Source organism: Acyrthosiphon pisum, chromosome A1, assembly GCF_005508785.2.
Source record: "Acyrthosiphon pisum isolate AL4f chromosome A1, pea_aphid_22Mar2018_4r6ur, whole genome shotgun sequence".
NCBI classification, from domain to species: domain Eukaryota; kingdom Metazoa; phylum Arthropoda; class Insecta; order Hemiptera; family Aphididae; genus Acyrthosiphon; species Acyrthosiphon pisum.
Genome location: NC_042494.1, coordinates 23159208 through 23179894, shown reverse-complemented (window position 1 = coordinate 23179894; position 20687 = coordinate 23159208). Strand labels below are relative to the sequence as shown.

The following is a 20687-nucleotide window of genomic DNA, read 5'->3' as shown; positions in this document are numbered from 1 at the left end:
ATTTTTGAGACAGGTATATAGTATTATAATAAGACTAAATAATGTAACCTTAACATACCTGCAGCTATATTGGATTGAAAATTTGAGATTTATGCAGGCAAATTATCTGCACGGTGATAAATAATACAGACGATTTTTGAAGCGACTAATCAACTAATTATTATTATGCAAATCGTTGTGTATGCGACTTTAGCGTACGTTCGAATAGAATCGAATAATGTAAACACTCAAATACCCACGACTGGTTCATTAATGGATCCTCAAGCATAGTTATTTGGAGGACATACCTAAGTTATAAAATAAAAAAAATCGTGGTCCTAAATGTTCTATAGCTATAGACTACCTAGGTAGTTATTTATTTCCGTAATTTATTAATCGTTTAGCGCACGGATGCATTATACAAATTTTAAATCGAGAAAGTAAATTAGAATATTATCTAGGTGCTATAGTATTATGAAATGAGCGACGTAAAATCTGATGTAGAACCTTCGTTTTGGTAGTTTTTTTCTTCTTAAAGACTCATCCGGTGATCTAACTCGAGATATATTAACACACCTGATCATATTTTCATACTTCCTAGCTCGTAAGCAACGAACCAAACAAATTTAATTACCCGACCTTCGTGTCGAAGATATAGCTGCTATTCGTTGAACGAGAAATGATATGTTTCATATTCATAGATTGAAGTTTATTAATGATTTTAGTTTTAAACATTTTAACACATAACCAACATTGATACATCAATATTTTGTGGTAAGTCGTAGGTACCTTAACGCGTATACAATACCCATATAATATTACATATTATACGATTCATATTTTATAATAATTTCAAATTACCATTATGTAATAGTTATAATTCGAAATTTTGCCAATTTTTTTTATTCAATGAGAGCATAAATTATTTTCTAATCTTTAGTTTTGTCTATATTATTGACAAGATATTATTTTTAAGTGTGCTAAGCATTTAGTGCGAATATTATTATGCTCTAAAATGCAATTGCAAAAATTCTTATTAATTTTCGTGGCAGTCACAATGGGACTGTAAGGAGAAATAATAATAGTGAAATTGTTATTAATTTCTAGTAGAGAAATTTGAACGAAATATCAATGACTATTGAACATTCCGACGTAATAATATATAATCTATATTGTTCTATTATAAGACTATAGTGGTTATTAAGTAAGTAACTGTAACAGTTGTGATTAATGAATTTCAGTCAATCATACGAAACGAACCGTATGTATATATGCATACAGTGCTATTATGAATCATTGTAAACGTTTATACGAATGTTAAGTATAATATTATTATTATACTTATACCTTTTATTTGTAATTTTTGCATTTGTTCAACGAAAAAGAAAATCTCGAAACCTCAATTTATCGCAAAGTATCACTTTCATTGAAAATCGAAACTAAAACATGAGCTGCCACTATATTATTATGTAGGTATAGGTAGTATAGGTTTTATATTATATTATACAAAGCGTTTACGGGGGGGGGGATCACAATAATTATATTCTTTTCGATAACACTACCGGCGACCACCGAAATCTCTTTGTGTAGGCCGTGACGATAATATGCCGACGATATCCGTCCGGTCGAATTTCACCGGAGACGGACATGAATTATTTTTCGGGCACGTCTCGTACAACGATTTATTATAATATTATATTATCTTCCATCGACCGACCGCGGAAAGGTTGCTGCGGCGACCACTTCACAGATACCACACGGTCTACGATTCGATAACATATAATGCAATCAGAATCATAGAATCATACAAATTATTGATTTATTGACGAATTACGATTTTTTCCCCCTCTATAATATTATAACATATTAATATATCCGCACAAAACCACTTACATCACTACCACTCCACCACTGCATCCATCTATACTCTTTTTCAAATGAGAACGCACCGGGCGGCGGACGAAAACCGGTCGAAACGCGCGCATGGCCTCCCCACTCCCGACAGTTTCAGCTGTCGTAGGTGGTGCCACCTTGTATAATAATAATTATAATAATAATTTAACATTCTGTATGCCCGGCGGCGTCGAAAGTAGCCGATCATTGGCGACTAATCAGAAATTAATTACTAATTTTGTGGGAGGGGCTTGTGGTTCCGCCTCTGATAACGATGCGCGACCCGGTGCGTTCTCATTTGAAAAAGAGTATAGCACCCGTCCGCAAACGTAAGCTGCAAATGTCGTTATAGTCCCCTACCGCCACTATATCACACCGATCAAGCATTGCACGACGGTCCGGTAGCGAGACATAAAAAATAATATTGTATAATACCATCAAAACAATAGTATCCTAACTGTAAAAGGACGACCAGTGCACCCTGTATGCGGATAGCAAGTCGGTCGCTAATAAATAATATTATCGTGTTCGACGAACGATCTGAGCACGGGACGAAACGTCGGTGGCGGTCATTGTTAGTACGGCGTGCGACTTATCAACTCGACAATATTAATTGAATATCGTATTAAAATATTATGTATTATTCTTCTACCGGTCCGCTTTCGATTTCACGAATCGGAAACGTTTTTCCGATGTCCGGATGTTATTGTATTGTGTGTTTGGACGACGACGACGATGATGATGATGATGGTACCTCGAGGTCACGCGTGTGTCCGCGTCTCGAACAATAGATGGCCTCACCGAGTTTCCTTCGTCTCACAGTTCGCTTGTTTTTTACCGGCTGGCACGCCAACGACGTCGACTTTTCAGGTGCCGCGCATACAGCGTATCGCGGCGTACATTACACGAGGTATACAGGGTGTATGTGGAAAATAATATTATGCAATTTTCGCATACTTCCCATGAATAGATTAAAAATACCTAATATCAATAATTATTACCACGCGTACAATCATAATATAGATAGTAAAGACTATCATCTACGCGAATAAAATGTAGACACGCACATCACAACTCCCATCTTATAAACTTCATCAATCATCATAATATTGTAATCAATTATTAGAATATCAATTTAATAATTATTATCATTTAGTAATAGTTATTTTTCGTGGAATAAAATTAAACCTACTAAAATAATTTAATTTTTTTGAAAACTGTTTAGAAAACATTAAAAAAAATTTTTTTGGATAAAGATGGGCCCCTAAAATCAATGGACCTCGTGACCGTGCCACCCCCCCCCCCCTTCCCGGGCCATATTTAATCTGGTCTTGAATATAATGTAAGTTCGTATTTCACACCGTGCAGGTCCTTGCAAAACAATTATTATGATGTATCGTAATACGTCGCAAAATTCGTGTACTAACTACGTAGATATTATTTTCGCTTGTCCATTTCGGTCTGCTGTTTTGACGTGCTTTGCTCTTTCTTCTATCACGCCAAACGACCTTTACGCCACCGTCGCCGCCGTGCAGAACTTTCACTTGAACTGTTTTCCCGTACAAGTTATTATAATATACGACGACGACGATAGTGACTCGCGTGATCGTTATCAGGTTTTCAAACAGTTCAAAGGTGCGCCACGCACGACAAAAATTACTTATTGTCGGCACCCACTAAATATGTTTTTTTCGCTCATCGATTGCGACGGAGTGTCCCGTTTCACGATCTTCGTCAAGGACAATGTGAAAATGGTTCTCAACAATTCGTCCTGGTGGTTGTTTTAAATGATTTTTTAATCCCATCAACATATTAATACCTATAATAGGTATTAACTAAAATCGGTACGGCGATTCCAGGTGGAAAAAAAACTACTGCAGGTTCGAGGAACCCAAAGTTGGACACTTCACATCCACACGAGACCCGAGGCCCCTTTTTTTTCCTTGTAGCATATCCACTACAAGGGGACCGAACTGTTTGCACATTGCTTGATCCCCAAGTAGCATCGTTAATTAATAATATGTACAACGTTAGATAACCCTGAAAGTGCCCGAGACTACTTTTCTTAGCATGTACTACATATACTACTATAGTCTATAGTGTGTAATGTGTATGCATAGACTATCAAGGCCCTGTTAGGGTGCACAATTTGTGAACACTGGTTGAACCCGAAGGCGACAGACGAGGAGGCCCAACCTTAAGCCCCCTTACATATCATACAATTATTCAGGTTAACGAAAAACCGTTGGGACCAATAGTCTCTTCTCGGACCGACCTTGGTCCGCTACCCTAGACATTAAATAAGACCTATGTCCCCCTACGCCAAGTTGTTCACTCAAACAACGAGTGCGATGATTTGATTTTGGATTTTTCTGCTGACGATCTATCGGGCAGTGCAGGCAAATTTCCGAGGGTGTCTTGTAGCTTTCCATCTATGTATCTCTACCAGTGACTAGAATTGAAGTATCTGCCCTAACCGATCAATAATATTAATGTGGTTCAAATTAACTGCAAAAACATGATATTCTAAATTACTGTCACGAAAATCCGTCATAATTTAGGGGTAGCTAAAATGTATAAAAACGCGTTCGAATTATATGAAACTTTACATTTTAAAGGCATGTTGTACGAAAATTATCAAATTATATAGTGTTAATACATTTTAATATTTTATATTAATTGTATGTATAAAAATAGTTGCCTATTAGTTAAAAGTTAATTACCATAAGTGTTGGCTCATTATTTCCAAATGAAATGCATTCATAAAATAATGTTTATTCCAATTAATCAGAATTTCTTGAAAATATTTTAAATTAGGTGCATTATTAAATATTTTATGTTTAAACAGAAACAGTTCTTATAATTTTACAATCACGATTGCTTCTGCTTACCGCTAGATAGCGGACTATTTAACATATTAATTGTCACGGAAAATTAACTTATTATTAAGTGGTTAATTTACATGTAGGTACCTTATACAATTTAATTTAAATACAAATAACATATTTTCTGCAAGTTTAAAAATAATAAAAACATATTATAAATTATTGAAAAGCACGCACAACTCTGTATAGGTTACGTTATTTTTTCGTATAATGTACGTAGGTCACTTATTATTATTTTTTTAAATCCAAAAGAAAAACTAGAAATTGTCTTAATGTCTTATATTATACATAATATTACCATTGTTTTATTCGTGCCTATTTACACTTAATGTGTTATTAAATTGATTATACCTACAAGCACGGTATTTTTCAGTGGTAATTGTTTTTTCATTACTAATATTATATATTTCATCTCAATTTAAAAAATATTATTTACTGTTACAAGAAAGATATTTCAAGGATTTGATATTTATAAGCTTACCAATGATCATTTTATTCAAATTCCTTCATTTTCAATTTAAATTCAGTATTAATACATTTTACAGTAGTAGTTCTTATAAGTATAAGGTCAGATAAATAACCACAAATTTAAACTTTCAAGTGGTATAGATCCTCGAGTATCCATCCTTTAAATTGCCTTTGCTCTGTACCCACATTTTAGACAAGTCTCCGTGTATTAATATTATGTGGTATTTAAAACTATTACCTATAACCTATTATTACTTCTTATTACCTAGTGTCCTAATATCCTAGTACTATAACATTAAGCTTAATGCAATTATTTGATATCCAATACACATCAATAAAGCACATATTTTATCTATCACTTCTAGTTGAATTAAATCCGTTACTGATTAATATTTAATGAAATGTTTCGATAAGTAAGTAAAATCTTAAACACGATGATATTGTTCGTAATACCTGAGAAAATAAGAGAGTAAAAATGAAAACTACGGTGGTAAAATGTATACGCGACAGACTGCATCGATACTCTCACACATCTTGTAATTTATCATATCGCAACATTTATAGATTGTTATAGGGGGGATTAATGGGGGGGAATTATTATGGGGGATTTTAATTGGGCGCAGCACTTGTCTCATTTCCAATAATTGCCGAATCCGAGTTAATACTCGCAATGGCAGTCAATAATGTATTCGGATTAGATAATTTTTTAGCAATGTTCTGCGTATCCGCCAAAATTTCCACCTCAACACGTCGGAGAAAAAAAAATAGATAAATAATAAAATAATATGATTCGGCACAAGGTCACTCATCGTGAAACTGTTGCAGTTTAATCGACTTTTGATTATACCGTCCATCCTCGTGCCTAATCCGACGCACGGTGCCGTTTCACCGAGCACCGCGTGTTTCAGACGAAACGAAAAACAAAAAAAAATCAAATACCTAATAATACAACTGCTATGACATTGCCGTGCCCGCTGCACAACTGCAGTGTTCGCGCGACCCATCTGTACGTCTGTTTCGTCATGATTTTCGTGTTTTCCGCAGGTACAGCCGACTCTCCAGCCGCCGCCGCCACCGCCGGTGGCACGATGGTCACTGGCGCCCAGAGCGTGGCCCAGCAAAACGTGGCCGACGTCTGCCTGACCAGCATACCTTGCAACCCTCGAGCTCGGTACAGGAGCTTCGACGGCAGTTGCAACAACTTACAGCAACCCGGATGGGGCTCGGTCAACACTGCGTTGGTCCGACTGTTACCAGCCGCTTACCAAGACGGTAAGTAGACGCGTTATACGTCCCGTCACAGACTATACTATTGATATGACACGACAATGATACAATGATAATAATAATATTTTGTCATAATAAATTAATTGTTACGCGTATAGTCGTGATATGGTACGCCTATACTCATTGTACTGAATACTTAACCACCTATCACACTTTTAACATCAATCGACTACACCCAAATGTTCTTTTTCGATTTAAATTGATACAAATTCAGAATCAACAGTCATTATTTTTCAGCTTCTATATATTTTACCTTTAAAACCATTTTATTTAATTAACTTTCTACTATAATGGCTCTTGTTTCACTTCTTACATATTATATTATATTAAACGGTAATCAAACCAATTTTAAATTCACAACTTTTCGTGGTATAAGCTACCAGTCGGTAACGGTACGTACTGCATATACATAATAATATAGATGTACGTTCGAACATTTAGATGACATAACTACTATAATATTATGTACCTATTAATTATAAAACACGTTTTAGACAATATTTATATAGATCTGAAACGGGTCTGCTCTTATTTTCATGTACCTATAAATAATTATAGACCGAATCGGTTTCGCCAAGGTTATGTACTTATGTAATTACCTATATGTAACTATATCAAAAATATAAATCGATACACTGGTAAATAGTGCGCTGTAATTACTTTAAAACGGTATTTCAATATAAGGTGTTCATTTAGCGATTACTGCGCGTCAAAAAATCATTTCAAATACGTTATGTTATTACCGTTTATTATTGTCGTCGTACGGTTTAGTTCGATGGAAACAAGGTGAACCTCTTGATCGTTAAAATTTAATTTTTTGTATGTTACTGCAAAAGCAAGACTCGCGATATCATTATATATGTCCAGTGAATTTTCTATTTTTACAAATCCGAAATGACAAATATGAAATAAAGATTACCTACCTATTTGATTTACACTTAGTGCGTACAAGGTACAACTGACATTATGTTGTGAAATGTATAAAACGTATTACATATTATTATATAGACTACGCGGGTGTAGGTAGGTATATAACATTATATGCTATACTCGTACGTACATAATATATTTCACTATAAAATCTTTAAGCTTTTATATTCTCTTCCATACCTATTTCACCGTCTCGGTAATTAACGAGTCCTCGAGGCTTTTTCAACGTAGGTAGTATAATACGTCACGTCAGGATCTTCGTTGAATGGACGTGTAACCATGGTTACTTCCTTCGTTCGAATAGTTATTTGAACACACAGAATTTATATAATTTATTATTATAATATATAGGTAGGTACGTTACGTGCTACTACAGAATATTCGAAAAGTACAGACATTGACAGACTTTGGGGGTATCAAATTTATTTTCGTCCAACTTTAGAATTTTGTATGTGAATCTCATATAAACTCGATAACACTTTTCTACAATATTGTACATCGCAGAGTTCCAATATTCATAAACAAAATTAGAAGCTATTACAATGTAATCATTATTATGATAACGTGTCTATAATTATTATATTAATTTTAGAAATGACGTTATATATGCTATATTATGTTATTTATAATCACTCCAATTAATTATTAATTAGCCAAATATTATGGTTTTGACCAGCGTAACGAATTATGGAATACTATTATGTCGAAGGCGACTAAATTTGACGTAATTTAATGAAGAAATTGTGACTTCGAAACTAGTTTCGTTTTAGCTTTATAATCGCCTCAGGACATCCTGAAATCCAATGCACTTGGCGCCGATGACTATTCATTCGTGTTTTCACATATAGGCTCATAATATGCAGAAAACATTTGTAAGTACTTTCTTTTCGAAACCGGTATCCTATAGGTCCAAAATATGCCGGACCTTAGTCGAAACTTTTGGTTTTGTTTATTATATCCGGAAGCCCGGAAACAGTTAATGTGTTTGATAAATACGTATAATAATATAACCAATAATACGGTCGAAACTTATATTATTATATCGTGAATCGTTAAACCGTACGTCATTCCGGGTCAAGTGTATTGACATTATATTATTAGGATTAAAAACAGAATTTTATTATTTCAATTGCATAGTTACAGGTGTCTGTAATAACAAATAATCGACTACCAATAATTTATAATAATGCGTGTATTGGACGCGTGCCTTTTATTACCCAGTCCACATTACGGGTTCTGCAGTCGAAACTAATAACTATATACTATATAAACTCGCCCCCTTGTAATGAACGATGTAAACACAACTCGGGCGTATGCATCCGTATATACGCCTAATGTAGGTAATTACAATAATAATTTCTACAACCGTTGTGTGTTTGCTTTAGGTGAGAGCAGACCGAGATTGACCTCATTCGGACGGGTACTTCCCAGTGCTAGGCTGATCCGTACGACGCTGTTCCCGGAGAGGAACGTGCCTGACATACGATTCACGCTAGCCGTTATGCAGTGGGCGCAAGTCGTTGCACATGACGTCACTCTGCTCACGGAGAAATCCGGTAAGTCGATGCGAAAATATTATTATTATAATTTGTACGTATAGCAAGGTATTGCAGGTATCGATGTTGTACGACACGCAGTTTACATAGGGTGTGTTTATGTAAAACATCCGAAAAACGCTTAACGAATGTAAACGATCAAACGACATTCATTATTATTATTTCGTGTGTGTTCTCGAGGCTGACGTTATCCCAACACTATGAAATACGTCTTATAATATTAAAGGTTTACGACTTTTTTGAATCTATTTATCTTGGGACGGTGTTGACTTTTCTCAAACTAATTATATAATATTATATTGTGATAATCGTGAATTGATTACCCGTGTAAAAGATAGTCCGTTTAGTCTGCTGTTGGGAATTATACATTAAACCCAAATAAATAAAAAAAGACACGTATTTCACGATGAACGTTAAGTACTAGTGTCCCAGCAAAGCAAAAAAAAACATAGCGACACACCCGTTATCTGCAGGTGAATTGCTTGAGTCAAAACGAGCTATTGATATTTTATGTATTCTGAAAGAAAGTAAAAATCGAATAGTAAAAAATAGAAAATATAACATTGAATAATATATAGTATGTGTGTTGATAGTATAGGTACTATTTGTCGTTGTATAATATAAATATTTACGTTCTGAAGTTGACAATAATTTATGTTTGAGATTTGAAAAAAATATTATAGCTGATTTATAAAATATATTTTAAGTTTGATGGATAATCTCAATAATATTGAGATTATCATGTTTATTTTTCATGGTATATTATAATATTATGTTATACGGCAGACGTCTTATTCTATATATGCTTGGATTTTAAAGTGTAGCGATAAAAACTACATAGTTCTCTAGGTCTAACACTCCAATTAAAATATAGCACTGGTTTTAAAGAAGTTTAACTCTATAAGTATACTATATTATTAATTATTCAATTCAAAGTGTATATTTTTTACTTTTTTTTTTAAGTATCTAAAACATCCTCAATATTATAATACTCGGAATGTTATGAATAATTGAGATCAAATGTATATATTATATGTGATACACTAGTACACTACTCATAAAACATACCTAAGAGGCTTATACAAAAACCACTTTACTGCGGCCTACCTAAAGTGCATACTCTTCATATTAGAAATAAATCTTCATCGAGTTAATCTCTATTAAATCAAGAATAATTACTGCTCAAAAAATATTTGCTGTATTGTATTATTGATCGTTTTGTGCATGGCCAAAATAATTAAAAAGATAATTACTCATCAGGCGAACCAAAAAAGTACTAATTTTATATTTATTTTAGAGTTATTTTTTTTACAAAGGCTGTGTTTTGCTTGTAATTACAAACAGGTATTGTATATGTGCTTAAGCTCTGGATGCTATATTTTTTTAAAAATATATTGGAAATATCGTGGACATCGCATAAATAGGACAACTGAACTATGATAATATAATTACAAATATAATCGTATTGTCTATACTTTAGTCATTAATATTATGATAATATGTCATTGTCATATAGGTAAATGTGTAAGATATCCTAATACGTACCTACGGTATACATAGGAACATATCATGTGTCCAACAATAGAGATCTTCGTTTGAACCTTTCAATAACAACAATTGTAGAGATCAACATTTTATAGAGTATAATCCGTGAAAAATTCGATTAACTCTCGATCAACGAATATCAGACGTGAAATTACATATTTTTCAATAAGACCAATAGTATAATGACGTTATTGTGTAAACGAAAATTTTCCGACACATCTATACAACTGCGACACGACAATATGAGTGATCTCGCGGGCGGATTTCGTGCAGGGCGCCCTGCAATACGTACCTTTACCACGGACGTACAACGTGATTCTTACACGTATGGGATTGGTGCACGTGACGAGGTCGTGGACTTGACACAGTTTCGGTCACGGTTTTATAATATAGAGGTATGCGTATATATAGAGGTATGCGTATATATAGAGGTATGCGCACCACTATCATAGTAATCGTATACTTAGGGGGATCGAAAGCGGAGATTTGCCGCCTCTGTCTATAATAAATTATTGCACGCGTGATTATTATTGTTATTAATAATAATCGCATAGGTACGTGCAATATTTTATATACATGTATACTATATACGACATACGTATATATAAATATTTCAAACGGTGCTGCGATAACAATATCTTTCTATTCTTACATCACAATAATCCGGAATTCATCCAATTTTAATGGTGCTTTGGCGTGGATAAAATCGAAAACACAGGAAAGGAAATCTCAATATAGTGTGGACTTTATTGCGAATTGAGATATTTTGTTTCCAGAATCCTTCGATCGATCGTAGTTTGTTGAAAAAAGGACCCGTCCTAGTTATTATTCCTATAACAGCGTACATAACTGAAGACTGCGATCCACTCAAGAAGGGGGAGACCTGTTTAAACCAATTTGATATCTCTATCTTAAAAATACACGAAATGGACAATTTTTGTTTAGTAGAACACATATTTTAAAGTTTTGTTTCTTTCATTATTGTGGTGAATTTACCTGTTGTTAGGTTTAAAGTTATGGGGACATTTTATTTTGATTTCTATCATTGGTTTTTTTTCCCGACATTCAGTTTTAAAGTGAGTTATGCGACTTTACGAATATTTTTGAATCGTAATAATGTTTTATATTACTTTTGTACTATTGTATCAATATTTTAACTCGTTTTAAAAAAGTTTATACGACTTTGTAAAAGTCTCAAATAGTTACGGTTGCCCGTAGCTCTAATATATCGACAAGTTTCAGATTTATCTATTAGTCCATATTACTATCATCTTCGTTTGAATATTCTTTTGTGGAAAATTGTTTTTATTTTTATATTAACAAATGGGTATACTTAGTATACGTTCAAATAAAAGTCTTCATTCTCATATAAATATAGGCATTGGCTGCGACACAAAACAATACATAATATTATAAATCGCGCATATTGTTATTATTATTATGTGTTAATCAGAATAGTTAATAATTAAAACAGCCCGAACGCTGCACGACACGAGAAAAGCGAGTCACCTGATGTATATTTTATAGGTATACATAATATCATTTGCACCGTCGTCGATGTACCAGTGATGTAGACAGTAGGTAGACACACGAAACGATAATATTATAGATAAATAAAATTACAATAAAATAAAATACACTGTCGTTTAAATAATAATTACCCGGCGGCGGTTATGGCGCACGTCTTCCTCATATGCACACATACACTTACGGAAATGATGAGTATGTTATTAAACGCAACGCGAGCGTAAAATATTATTATAGTTTAGCGTAATGAGACGACGTGTCAAAACAAATGCCGACGAGGTCTGCGTGCGCAATAATGTGTTATACTATATTATTATTATTATTATAATAATATAATATTTTGTTTTTTTTTCGGTCGTGCGATCGAAAGCGTTTTTAATTAATCGGACGCGACGCGATCCGAGGCCGCGCAAGTCTCTACCCTGTACAGAAGCTACAGCATTCCGGTCTTCCCCGTTTTGGACGGGCAACCGAGGTCGCTATATTATCCGCGCGCGTTTTCCCTGTAAGACGATATAATATTATTTTAATATTATGTTATTATTATTATTATTATAGTCATCATCATCATCATCATCATCACCGCCGACGTCGTAATAACGCATAACATTATTATATAATATATATTCAGTATCTGTATACATGTATAATAAACGAAAAACTAGAATGTTATAATATATTATCGTGACATTGTAAGCCACACCCCCCGGGTTAACCATCGACGATCTACATAATATTATTATTATCTACCTAACATTAAATTATTGTTGTCCAATATCCTGTCTCATTATTTCTATGTGAATACATACTATAGGTATAGTATTTCAGTATTTACTGCGGTAGCGTATTTAGAAAGGGTGTCTAGAGATTAAAAAATGAAACGACTTTTATACTGTAAGAGTGTAACATACAAAACGAGATACTACCTAACATTCATGTTTTTTTTATTTCATAGTTTTTTACTCAAAAGTCGAAATAATCGATAATTAAATTCAAACCAGGGCGTTTTTTTTATCACTAATTTCATTATATTTGATTGATCTTGCTTTTATTTCAAATACAATTTATATGATTAAATTATACACGATTTTACTTTTAAATAAATATTTTGTACAGACTATTATAGAGCATGTGAAGAATAGACACTACAGACAATATTATCAATATAGGTAATTATTATATTATTATTATCGCTACAGCAATCGATATTTTTAAACAACGTTTTTTCGTTAGGAAAATATTATGTTTACACATTTTTAATCCATTTCATACTAGAGCCCGGACTCTAGATCAATTTGTTTTTGACCTAAGTCGTGACTCGCGAGGACTCGTCGCCGCAATACTTACACATTATGATCCTTAGCTAACGTGTGCACTGTGCAATACTGGTTCTATATACTGCGTTGACGGTTAACCGCGCATGGTAAATGTTCAATACACTTAGCCAAAACACCCAGTCGAAAAAAAATTTTAGGTACATTTCAAAATGTGTACAACTAGGTACCTATGTATAATTGCTTACTCTCGGAAATTATTTTTTTGGACTTGTAATATATTGACGGGGGTGGGGAGTAGGGACCACATATTATATTATAATATATTATTATTATACATATATATATATATATATGAATATACTGTTGTTATATTATTATGTATAATGGATCGCGAAAAAAAAAAGGATGCGGTTAATTTTATCACGACGCGTGTGTTCAGTGGCCTTATCGAACCACACGAATCGTTGCGTTCTTTATTCTGCAGCAGTGATTTACATGCGCAGGCGTATGTTATAATAATAATAACGTAATACCATATTACCGGCGCACTGCACATAGTCCTTAAAACGAACATTTTGTTCATTATGCAGAATAATAATAATATCATCCTCGAAAATGCAATTTCAAAAATTCTTGACGTTCGAAAAAATAATAGATAATAAAAATATTGTGTCAGTGTGTTGCGACCATGATGATAATATTATTACCATTCGAATAATATGGAGTAAGGACGGACTGCTTCACCTATACATTTTGAAATATAACTGTGTTCAAGATAGTATAACGTAAACGGTTTAATGTTTTCACGAGTTCACCTGAAAATTTCAGGAAAACAATGAACAACTTGACGATTGTAAAACAATGCACAGTATAATATTATATAGTTATTAAATAATTTAATTGATTTAACAGTTTAATGGTGTGCCGCCGGATGCACTATATTTAATGGACTTTTTTTACAACTGCAGTCAAATGCATTTAATGCGACTTCTTTTTCTCTGATCGATTTCGATTGTGGGTATACTGTAAATCAAATCGTATATCAATGAACATAATAATTGCTTAGGTACTTCAGATTTGGTTTTACTCACACATGTATACCCCATAATATACCCCCCATAGGGGTGTTCAACCACTTTAGGCGACGACCAACTTATTATTTTTTTAAAAAACTTGCGGGCTGTATTCATAGTAAAAACATGTATTAAATGATAAAAAGTGTACTTAAAATTTTGCATCTCAAAATATGACGATGCTGTGGACCTAGATCCACGAGTTCAAGACCCCTGATATAGACTTTATAATTGTATTGTATTGTTAACAATGTTAAAATAATAATCTTATCAGTATATATCAAGAAAAATGTGCACATATATTTAAATAAAACAAATTCTGTAAAAAAAATACTCATATATTATATTCTAGAAATCATTGTTTGTATCGAAGTAAACAATAAAATGTAAAAAAAATGTTTATAATATTCGGACGTTTTATTCTCTGTAGTATTAATTGGTATATTTTGGTCATGCTAATTAAATTAATTAAAACTGTATAGAACAATATTTGATTTCATCACAAAGTTTATGTTAAATTTATTAAAAAGATTTAAATGATATACAATTATGCAGACGCACGAATGCCCGAATACTTGCTGATAATAATATGCTCTAAGGTACAATATACAATATTGTATTATCTCTATATAGGTAGGTAGTCGGTATTTTAGAAACTCGACAAAACGATTACAATATTTTCAACGGAAATGACAGTGTTCTTTTTCTATAATGACTGTGGTGGCTATAGTGGATTTTCATTTTATTTCATACTTTCAACTCAAAGAATAGTCGGAAAAATCTCTGTAAACGTTAAAAATATAATATTATGTCTGATAAAATCTTAAATTGAAAAAAATGTCTTTTCGCCATTATGCGAAGCACTTTACTCCCACTTCGTGTCATAACTCTATTTTCTCGTGGCGATAAATACAATCTCAACAATTTTCATTTTTCAAGAGGTTGTTAAATGGTGATTTTCTTACAATCTTAATTACATATACTTATCATCTAAGTACTTGTGATATTTTAAACTGAATTATAGCCGATCAATATTGTTTTTGCTGACTACGCATATACGTATTTGTTTTCACATCAATAAATCTTAAACGTAAAAATAGTTGTTAAAAACGCATTAGAATGGAATTTATTTCATTCAATATTATACAAAAACAGTTGTTAAAATCTAATCAATATTATAATATTATGCACTTGATTTCAATAAGTACTTCCGTAATGAATCTAATATGGCTTTGTCAGATTACACGTCATATTATTTTTTCAATCAACTACTCATAACGCACTAATTATAAAAACCTTATTTATTTATAAGTCCTACCTATAGGTTCTCTTCAAAATTCATTCCTATTTTTATGGATTATAAATCATAAAGTAATGTACATTTATGATTTATCGCGTTAATATTACGTATATAAATAAGGTACATTTTGACACACGACAACTTGTAAAATAATAATGTATATTCTAACGTTTGCTAGAATTAAGTGCTAATTATACAGGTAGTATTAATAATTTAACAATATTGTTACCTTAAGAATAAACATTCCTGTCTGTTCCGGGACATTAACACTAATATCAACGAACATTATTGTTTTACTCGGTTTATACTCTCGGCTGTATGGTTGTCTACGACGATGACGATGAGTTAATCGTTGTAACATTAATAATTTGATTAACGTTTTGTACGACATGTTTCGCATTTATTACGGCTATAGTCTATAATATATTATATATATATACAATATACTATTATGTGATATTCTAGAACTGTGTAAATAATTAATATAATAAAATAATAACCGTATTATAGGCAGGTAGGCGTTTAATCGGATTACGTCATTAGGTATATACCTACAACTTACTGTCCGGTGGCTTTCGCCCGGTCCGCATGGCTTATACAACGACGATTATAATATATTATTATTATAGTAAGTGTATAATATCAATATCGAATTTAATTCATTATATTTTAATTCGTGTAAGTCGATATAATTATAATATTATAACAATATGCGCGATGGTTAAACGCACGGCCGTCCTAAACGGGATTTGGTAACAGTAGTTTTTTTTTCGCTTCGAATATCGTTCAGCCCTCCGGCAAGTGGTTATTGATAGCCAGTAGGTACGAAATTCACCACAACACAAAATAATTAGAGGTGGGTCGAACTGTTTGAAGTTCGAAAAGTCGAATCGAACTTAGGCAAGGCTGGGCATTAACGAGTTAAAAAGTTAAAGTTAAGTTAATAAGTAAATTTTATATTAACTTTTTAACTTAACTAGTTAATTTTGGCTTTTCATTAACTTAACTGTTAACTTACTAAATTTCTTTTTTAATTAACGTGAAATTAACGAGTTAATTTTTCATTTCAAGAATTAAGTTAAGTTAATTTATTTTGTTTTAATTTTATCATATTTCACTACTTCAGTATATCTCGTTTTCATGTCAAAAAATATTTACCGTGAATTGTTTAAAGTAAAAAATGTATATAATTCGAATTTAACTAATATGGAAACACTGTATAAAATATAAACACTATAGTCTATAATTTAGTTTTGGGTTGGAAAGAATTAAGTATGTTAGCGTTGTATAAACAAATTAACTTTTTTTTAACTGAATAAAAAGTTAACAAAAAGTGTGTATTAACTTTTAACTTAACTGAGTTAACCTATAGTTAAATTAACTTTTAACTTTTAACTTTTTGTTATATGGTGCATATTAACTTAACTTAACTGAGTTAAAAAAAATCATTAACTTGCCCAGCCTTGAACTTAGGTGTTCGGTTCGATTTTGAAGGTAGAACCAAGCTTTAAAAATACTAATCCAAACCGAACTCAAACAAAAAGTTTGAAATTCTATAATTAAATCGAGCTCCAAAATAGTTAAACTCCAAAAAAATTCCAACACGTCAAATGGTTGGAACCAAACACAGGGCCGGATTATTGGTATGTATCATGTATCGGCCCATCGAGATTTTCACTTCTATAAGCAACCCTTTTACATAATATTCAGTGACCCAAAATTACGTCTATAATTATTACAAGCTTATAGGCGGACAATCGTATTTTAAACATGAATTTATTTTCACTCACATTCACACGATCGGCCCAAACTTTAAGCGGCCCACTGAGATTTTTTCGATAGCTCGCCTAACCAATGCGGCACTGACCAAACATTTTCCGGGTATTTATTGATTACTCAGTTGATACCTCAATCCTCGTTTTGTGTTCGGTTCGACATAAGATTAAAAAGTTCGGTTTGACATTAAAAAGTTCAGTTCGAGACCATATTTTGGATTTCGGCCCACTTCTCATCATCAAACATAATATTATCAAACATCCGAATATTAGTATCTAGCAATAGTTTTAATAGCTTTGAGTATAGATAAAAACTCAATAGTACCTAATAGCTAGGCTGCAATATAATATATTTTATTGTGATGTGTTTTATACGACGTCGTGGTATAATATTATTGTTCATTGAGTATACCTAGGTAGTAGGTACCTATATAAACTATTCGAATAGGTATACGCCAATAAGTTGCGGCAAACTGCCGACCTATTCGCTGGAGTATAATAATATTATAATATAATATTGTCGTTAGGTATTATTATATTTTTACTACCTATACCTATCGTATTAGAGTTACGTAAATTATCACCTTTATCCGACATATTATCTCTGCGGTACACGGCTATAATATAATGACAATATTTTATTCGCCAATCAACGATATGGCATTAAAAAAACCTACATATTATTATTATAACGCGAGGATTACCACGCGAACGATAAACTGTTTATTACATGTTTAGTGTACTGTTGCGAATAAATCTGATGATCATTGGTCAACTTGTTATTGCTGCACAGTGCACACGGTTGTAATTGTTGTGGACATAATATAATATAATATGTTTTCTATGCATTTAATGGATTATTATTACAAGTGGCGTGATTTTAATTTGATTATTTGACGGTTAATTTACGGCTATTTCTCGCCATCACGCGTCCCGAAATATTGGTGCCTATATAATAGCGCATTCAAATAAAAAATATCCCAACACGGTTTTGAATTATTTTTTACGCAATTGTTTATTCTGACTGACGGGAAAACGTCTAATGAACTGAAGGGATGCGCTTGGAAAAAAAAACACATCAAACCCCATACATTTTTGAATTAATATATCCATCCGTTCAAACGGGGTATTTCAGTAGGTTCCGTTATTATTATCGTCATCAACGACGTTTATAAGCCCATTTTAAGTACATACGCACGCTGACCAGCAATCGACAGTGATTTTTACGTAACTCCGTTCGTTTGCGCGTGTACACGAGCACAACAGCTACTGCAATGGTATATAATATATTATGTATAATATTATAATAATATATTGTTATTATTATGGTCTCGCTCGTGATCGTTTTCGCTAACGAAGCGATGTCGTTTTCACCTATTGTCGTACTCGTACACAGTATAATATATTATTATTATAAATGAGTCGGACATTCGGACGGCGTAGAATTTATAATAAAAAATATGATACATCATATTTTAATCATTATCATTGTTTACCACTGCATTTACAGTATAGGTATATATATATGATTGGCTGAAGAAAGCGCATAATTTTTGAACACTAACGAGTAGACTATAGAGACACATGCCTAATATAACGACAATAATAATAATCGGAATATTACATTCAACATCGGTAGCCGTCGTCGTCGTAATACGCGCCGAATGATGTCTTTCGATACGTCCCCCTCTCGCGCCTCATCCACCACCAGAATTCTGCTGAGCTCGGCTTTATATTGACTTTGAAAATCGCTCGTGTGCATAGGTACACTCGATGGGAACGCGTTATAATGTAATGTGTATAATAATACGTGTGTGCTCGGAAAACGACCGTCGTTTTGTGTCGAGTCACACGGCCGGAAACGGCAAATCAGTCCCGGTTGACGGCCTCATCACACCGTTGTACCTACGTCTTGTCAGGAATAGAAATCCGCTATCGCCCATCGCGTTTGGTGAATATCGGTTATCACAACGTGAGCACGTTTAGTTTTCGCAGACGAGGAGATCACCAAATATATTTTTTGAATGCCCGAAAGTGATAAATATACAATATATATTATTATTATCACCGATAATGCAATTATGATATAACGCAGCAGAACAATAATAATTATTAATTAATATACGATCCGCGTATTATGTAATATTATAACACTATTTTCCTATATCTTGTGGGGAGGTTTTAAATATCACCGTTATGTGTATGTGCACGGGATGTGTTGACGTCTTGACACAGATGGGTTTCGAATTGTATTGCATTTATAAATTTTATTTTCGTTAATGTATTGTGATTATTTACCACGTGATCACAGGGATTCATGACTTCATGTAACTGTGTAAGTTATTAGATATATGTGTTACATGGAACATAAAGTTTTCAGAGCCATTGTTTTCAATTTTCGGGTATTTTTGTCAAAGTATATGCGTGGATGTCATTTTATGTAACTAAAATTCAGTTTAACGCATTTAACTATATATATAATATATTATATATTTCGTGTTCAGACGTTGTATTTTTTCATTAAAACCGGTTTTGTGAGTAGGACACTAGAACAATATAATAATATAATAATAAATAATAATAATATAGTAGGTTTACGTCTTCGCGCGCGTCTGTACGTCGACAATATGGTGACCTCCCCTGTTTATACCCGTTATATTGTGAGTGTTACAATTACTTTTGTATTTTTAGGACTGGAATAATGTGTTTGTATTGAGAACTATATAGTACACAATAAATTATAATATTACGTAAATATAAAAAAATCCTATACACGACCAGTGGAGTTTACGTTTAAATATATAGTTTATGAATGGGTGAAAACTCCAAGGTGCACTCTTTGGGCAGCAGACGTACATAATTGAAACGCATACAATTATAGTCGATTGAGGTTACAAATAAAAATTCTAAACATTTATGCGTTTTTTGATGAAGTACCTGTGACCTGTCTGAAACGATTAGTGAAAAAGTGAAAACCACTCAATGCCTTGACGGCAATAACTATGTTAACGCTTCTTTTTATTATTCGAAAATAGCGGTTTTACCTATCACATACTCGTTGATTCACGCGAGTCATTCGAAGATTCATAGAAAAGTTATCTTGTTACCCATTGTTGACATCAACAAAAAATAAAAAAAATAGTGATTAATAATTGTTCATTATATAATAAGAAAAACATTTAAATGCATTTT

The 20687-nt window shown here is 32.8% G+C and overlaps 1 protein-coding gene across 1 annotated transcript in view; it reads left to right on the top strand.

Moving 5' to 3' along the window:
* The window catches only part of LOC100164771 (peroxidase), a 45226-nt gene that overhangs the window by 15060 nt on the left and 9479 nt on the right, over positions 1 to 20687 (top strand). Inside the window, exons 3-4 of the mRNA XM_001951182.5 lie at positions 6270 to 6497; positions 8828 to 8998. Of these exons, the coding sequence (XP_001951217.2) occupies positions 6270 to 6497; positions 8828 to 8998 (399 nt within the window). The remainder of the gene's footprint in view (positions 1 to 6269; positions 6498 to 8827; positions 8999 to 20687) is intronic.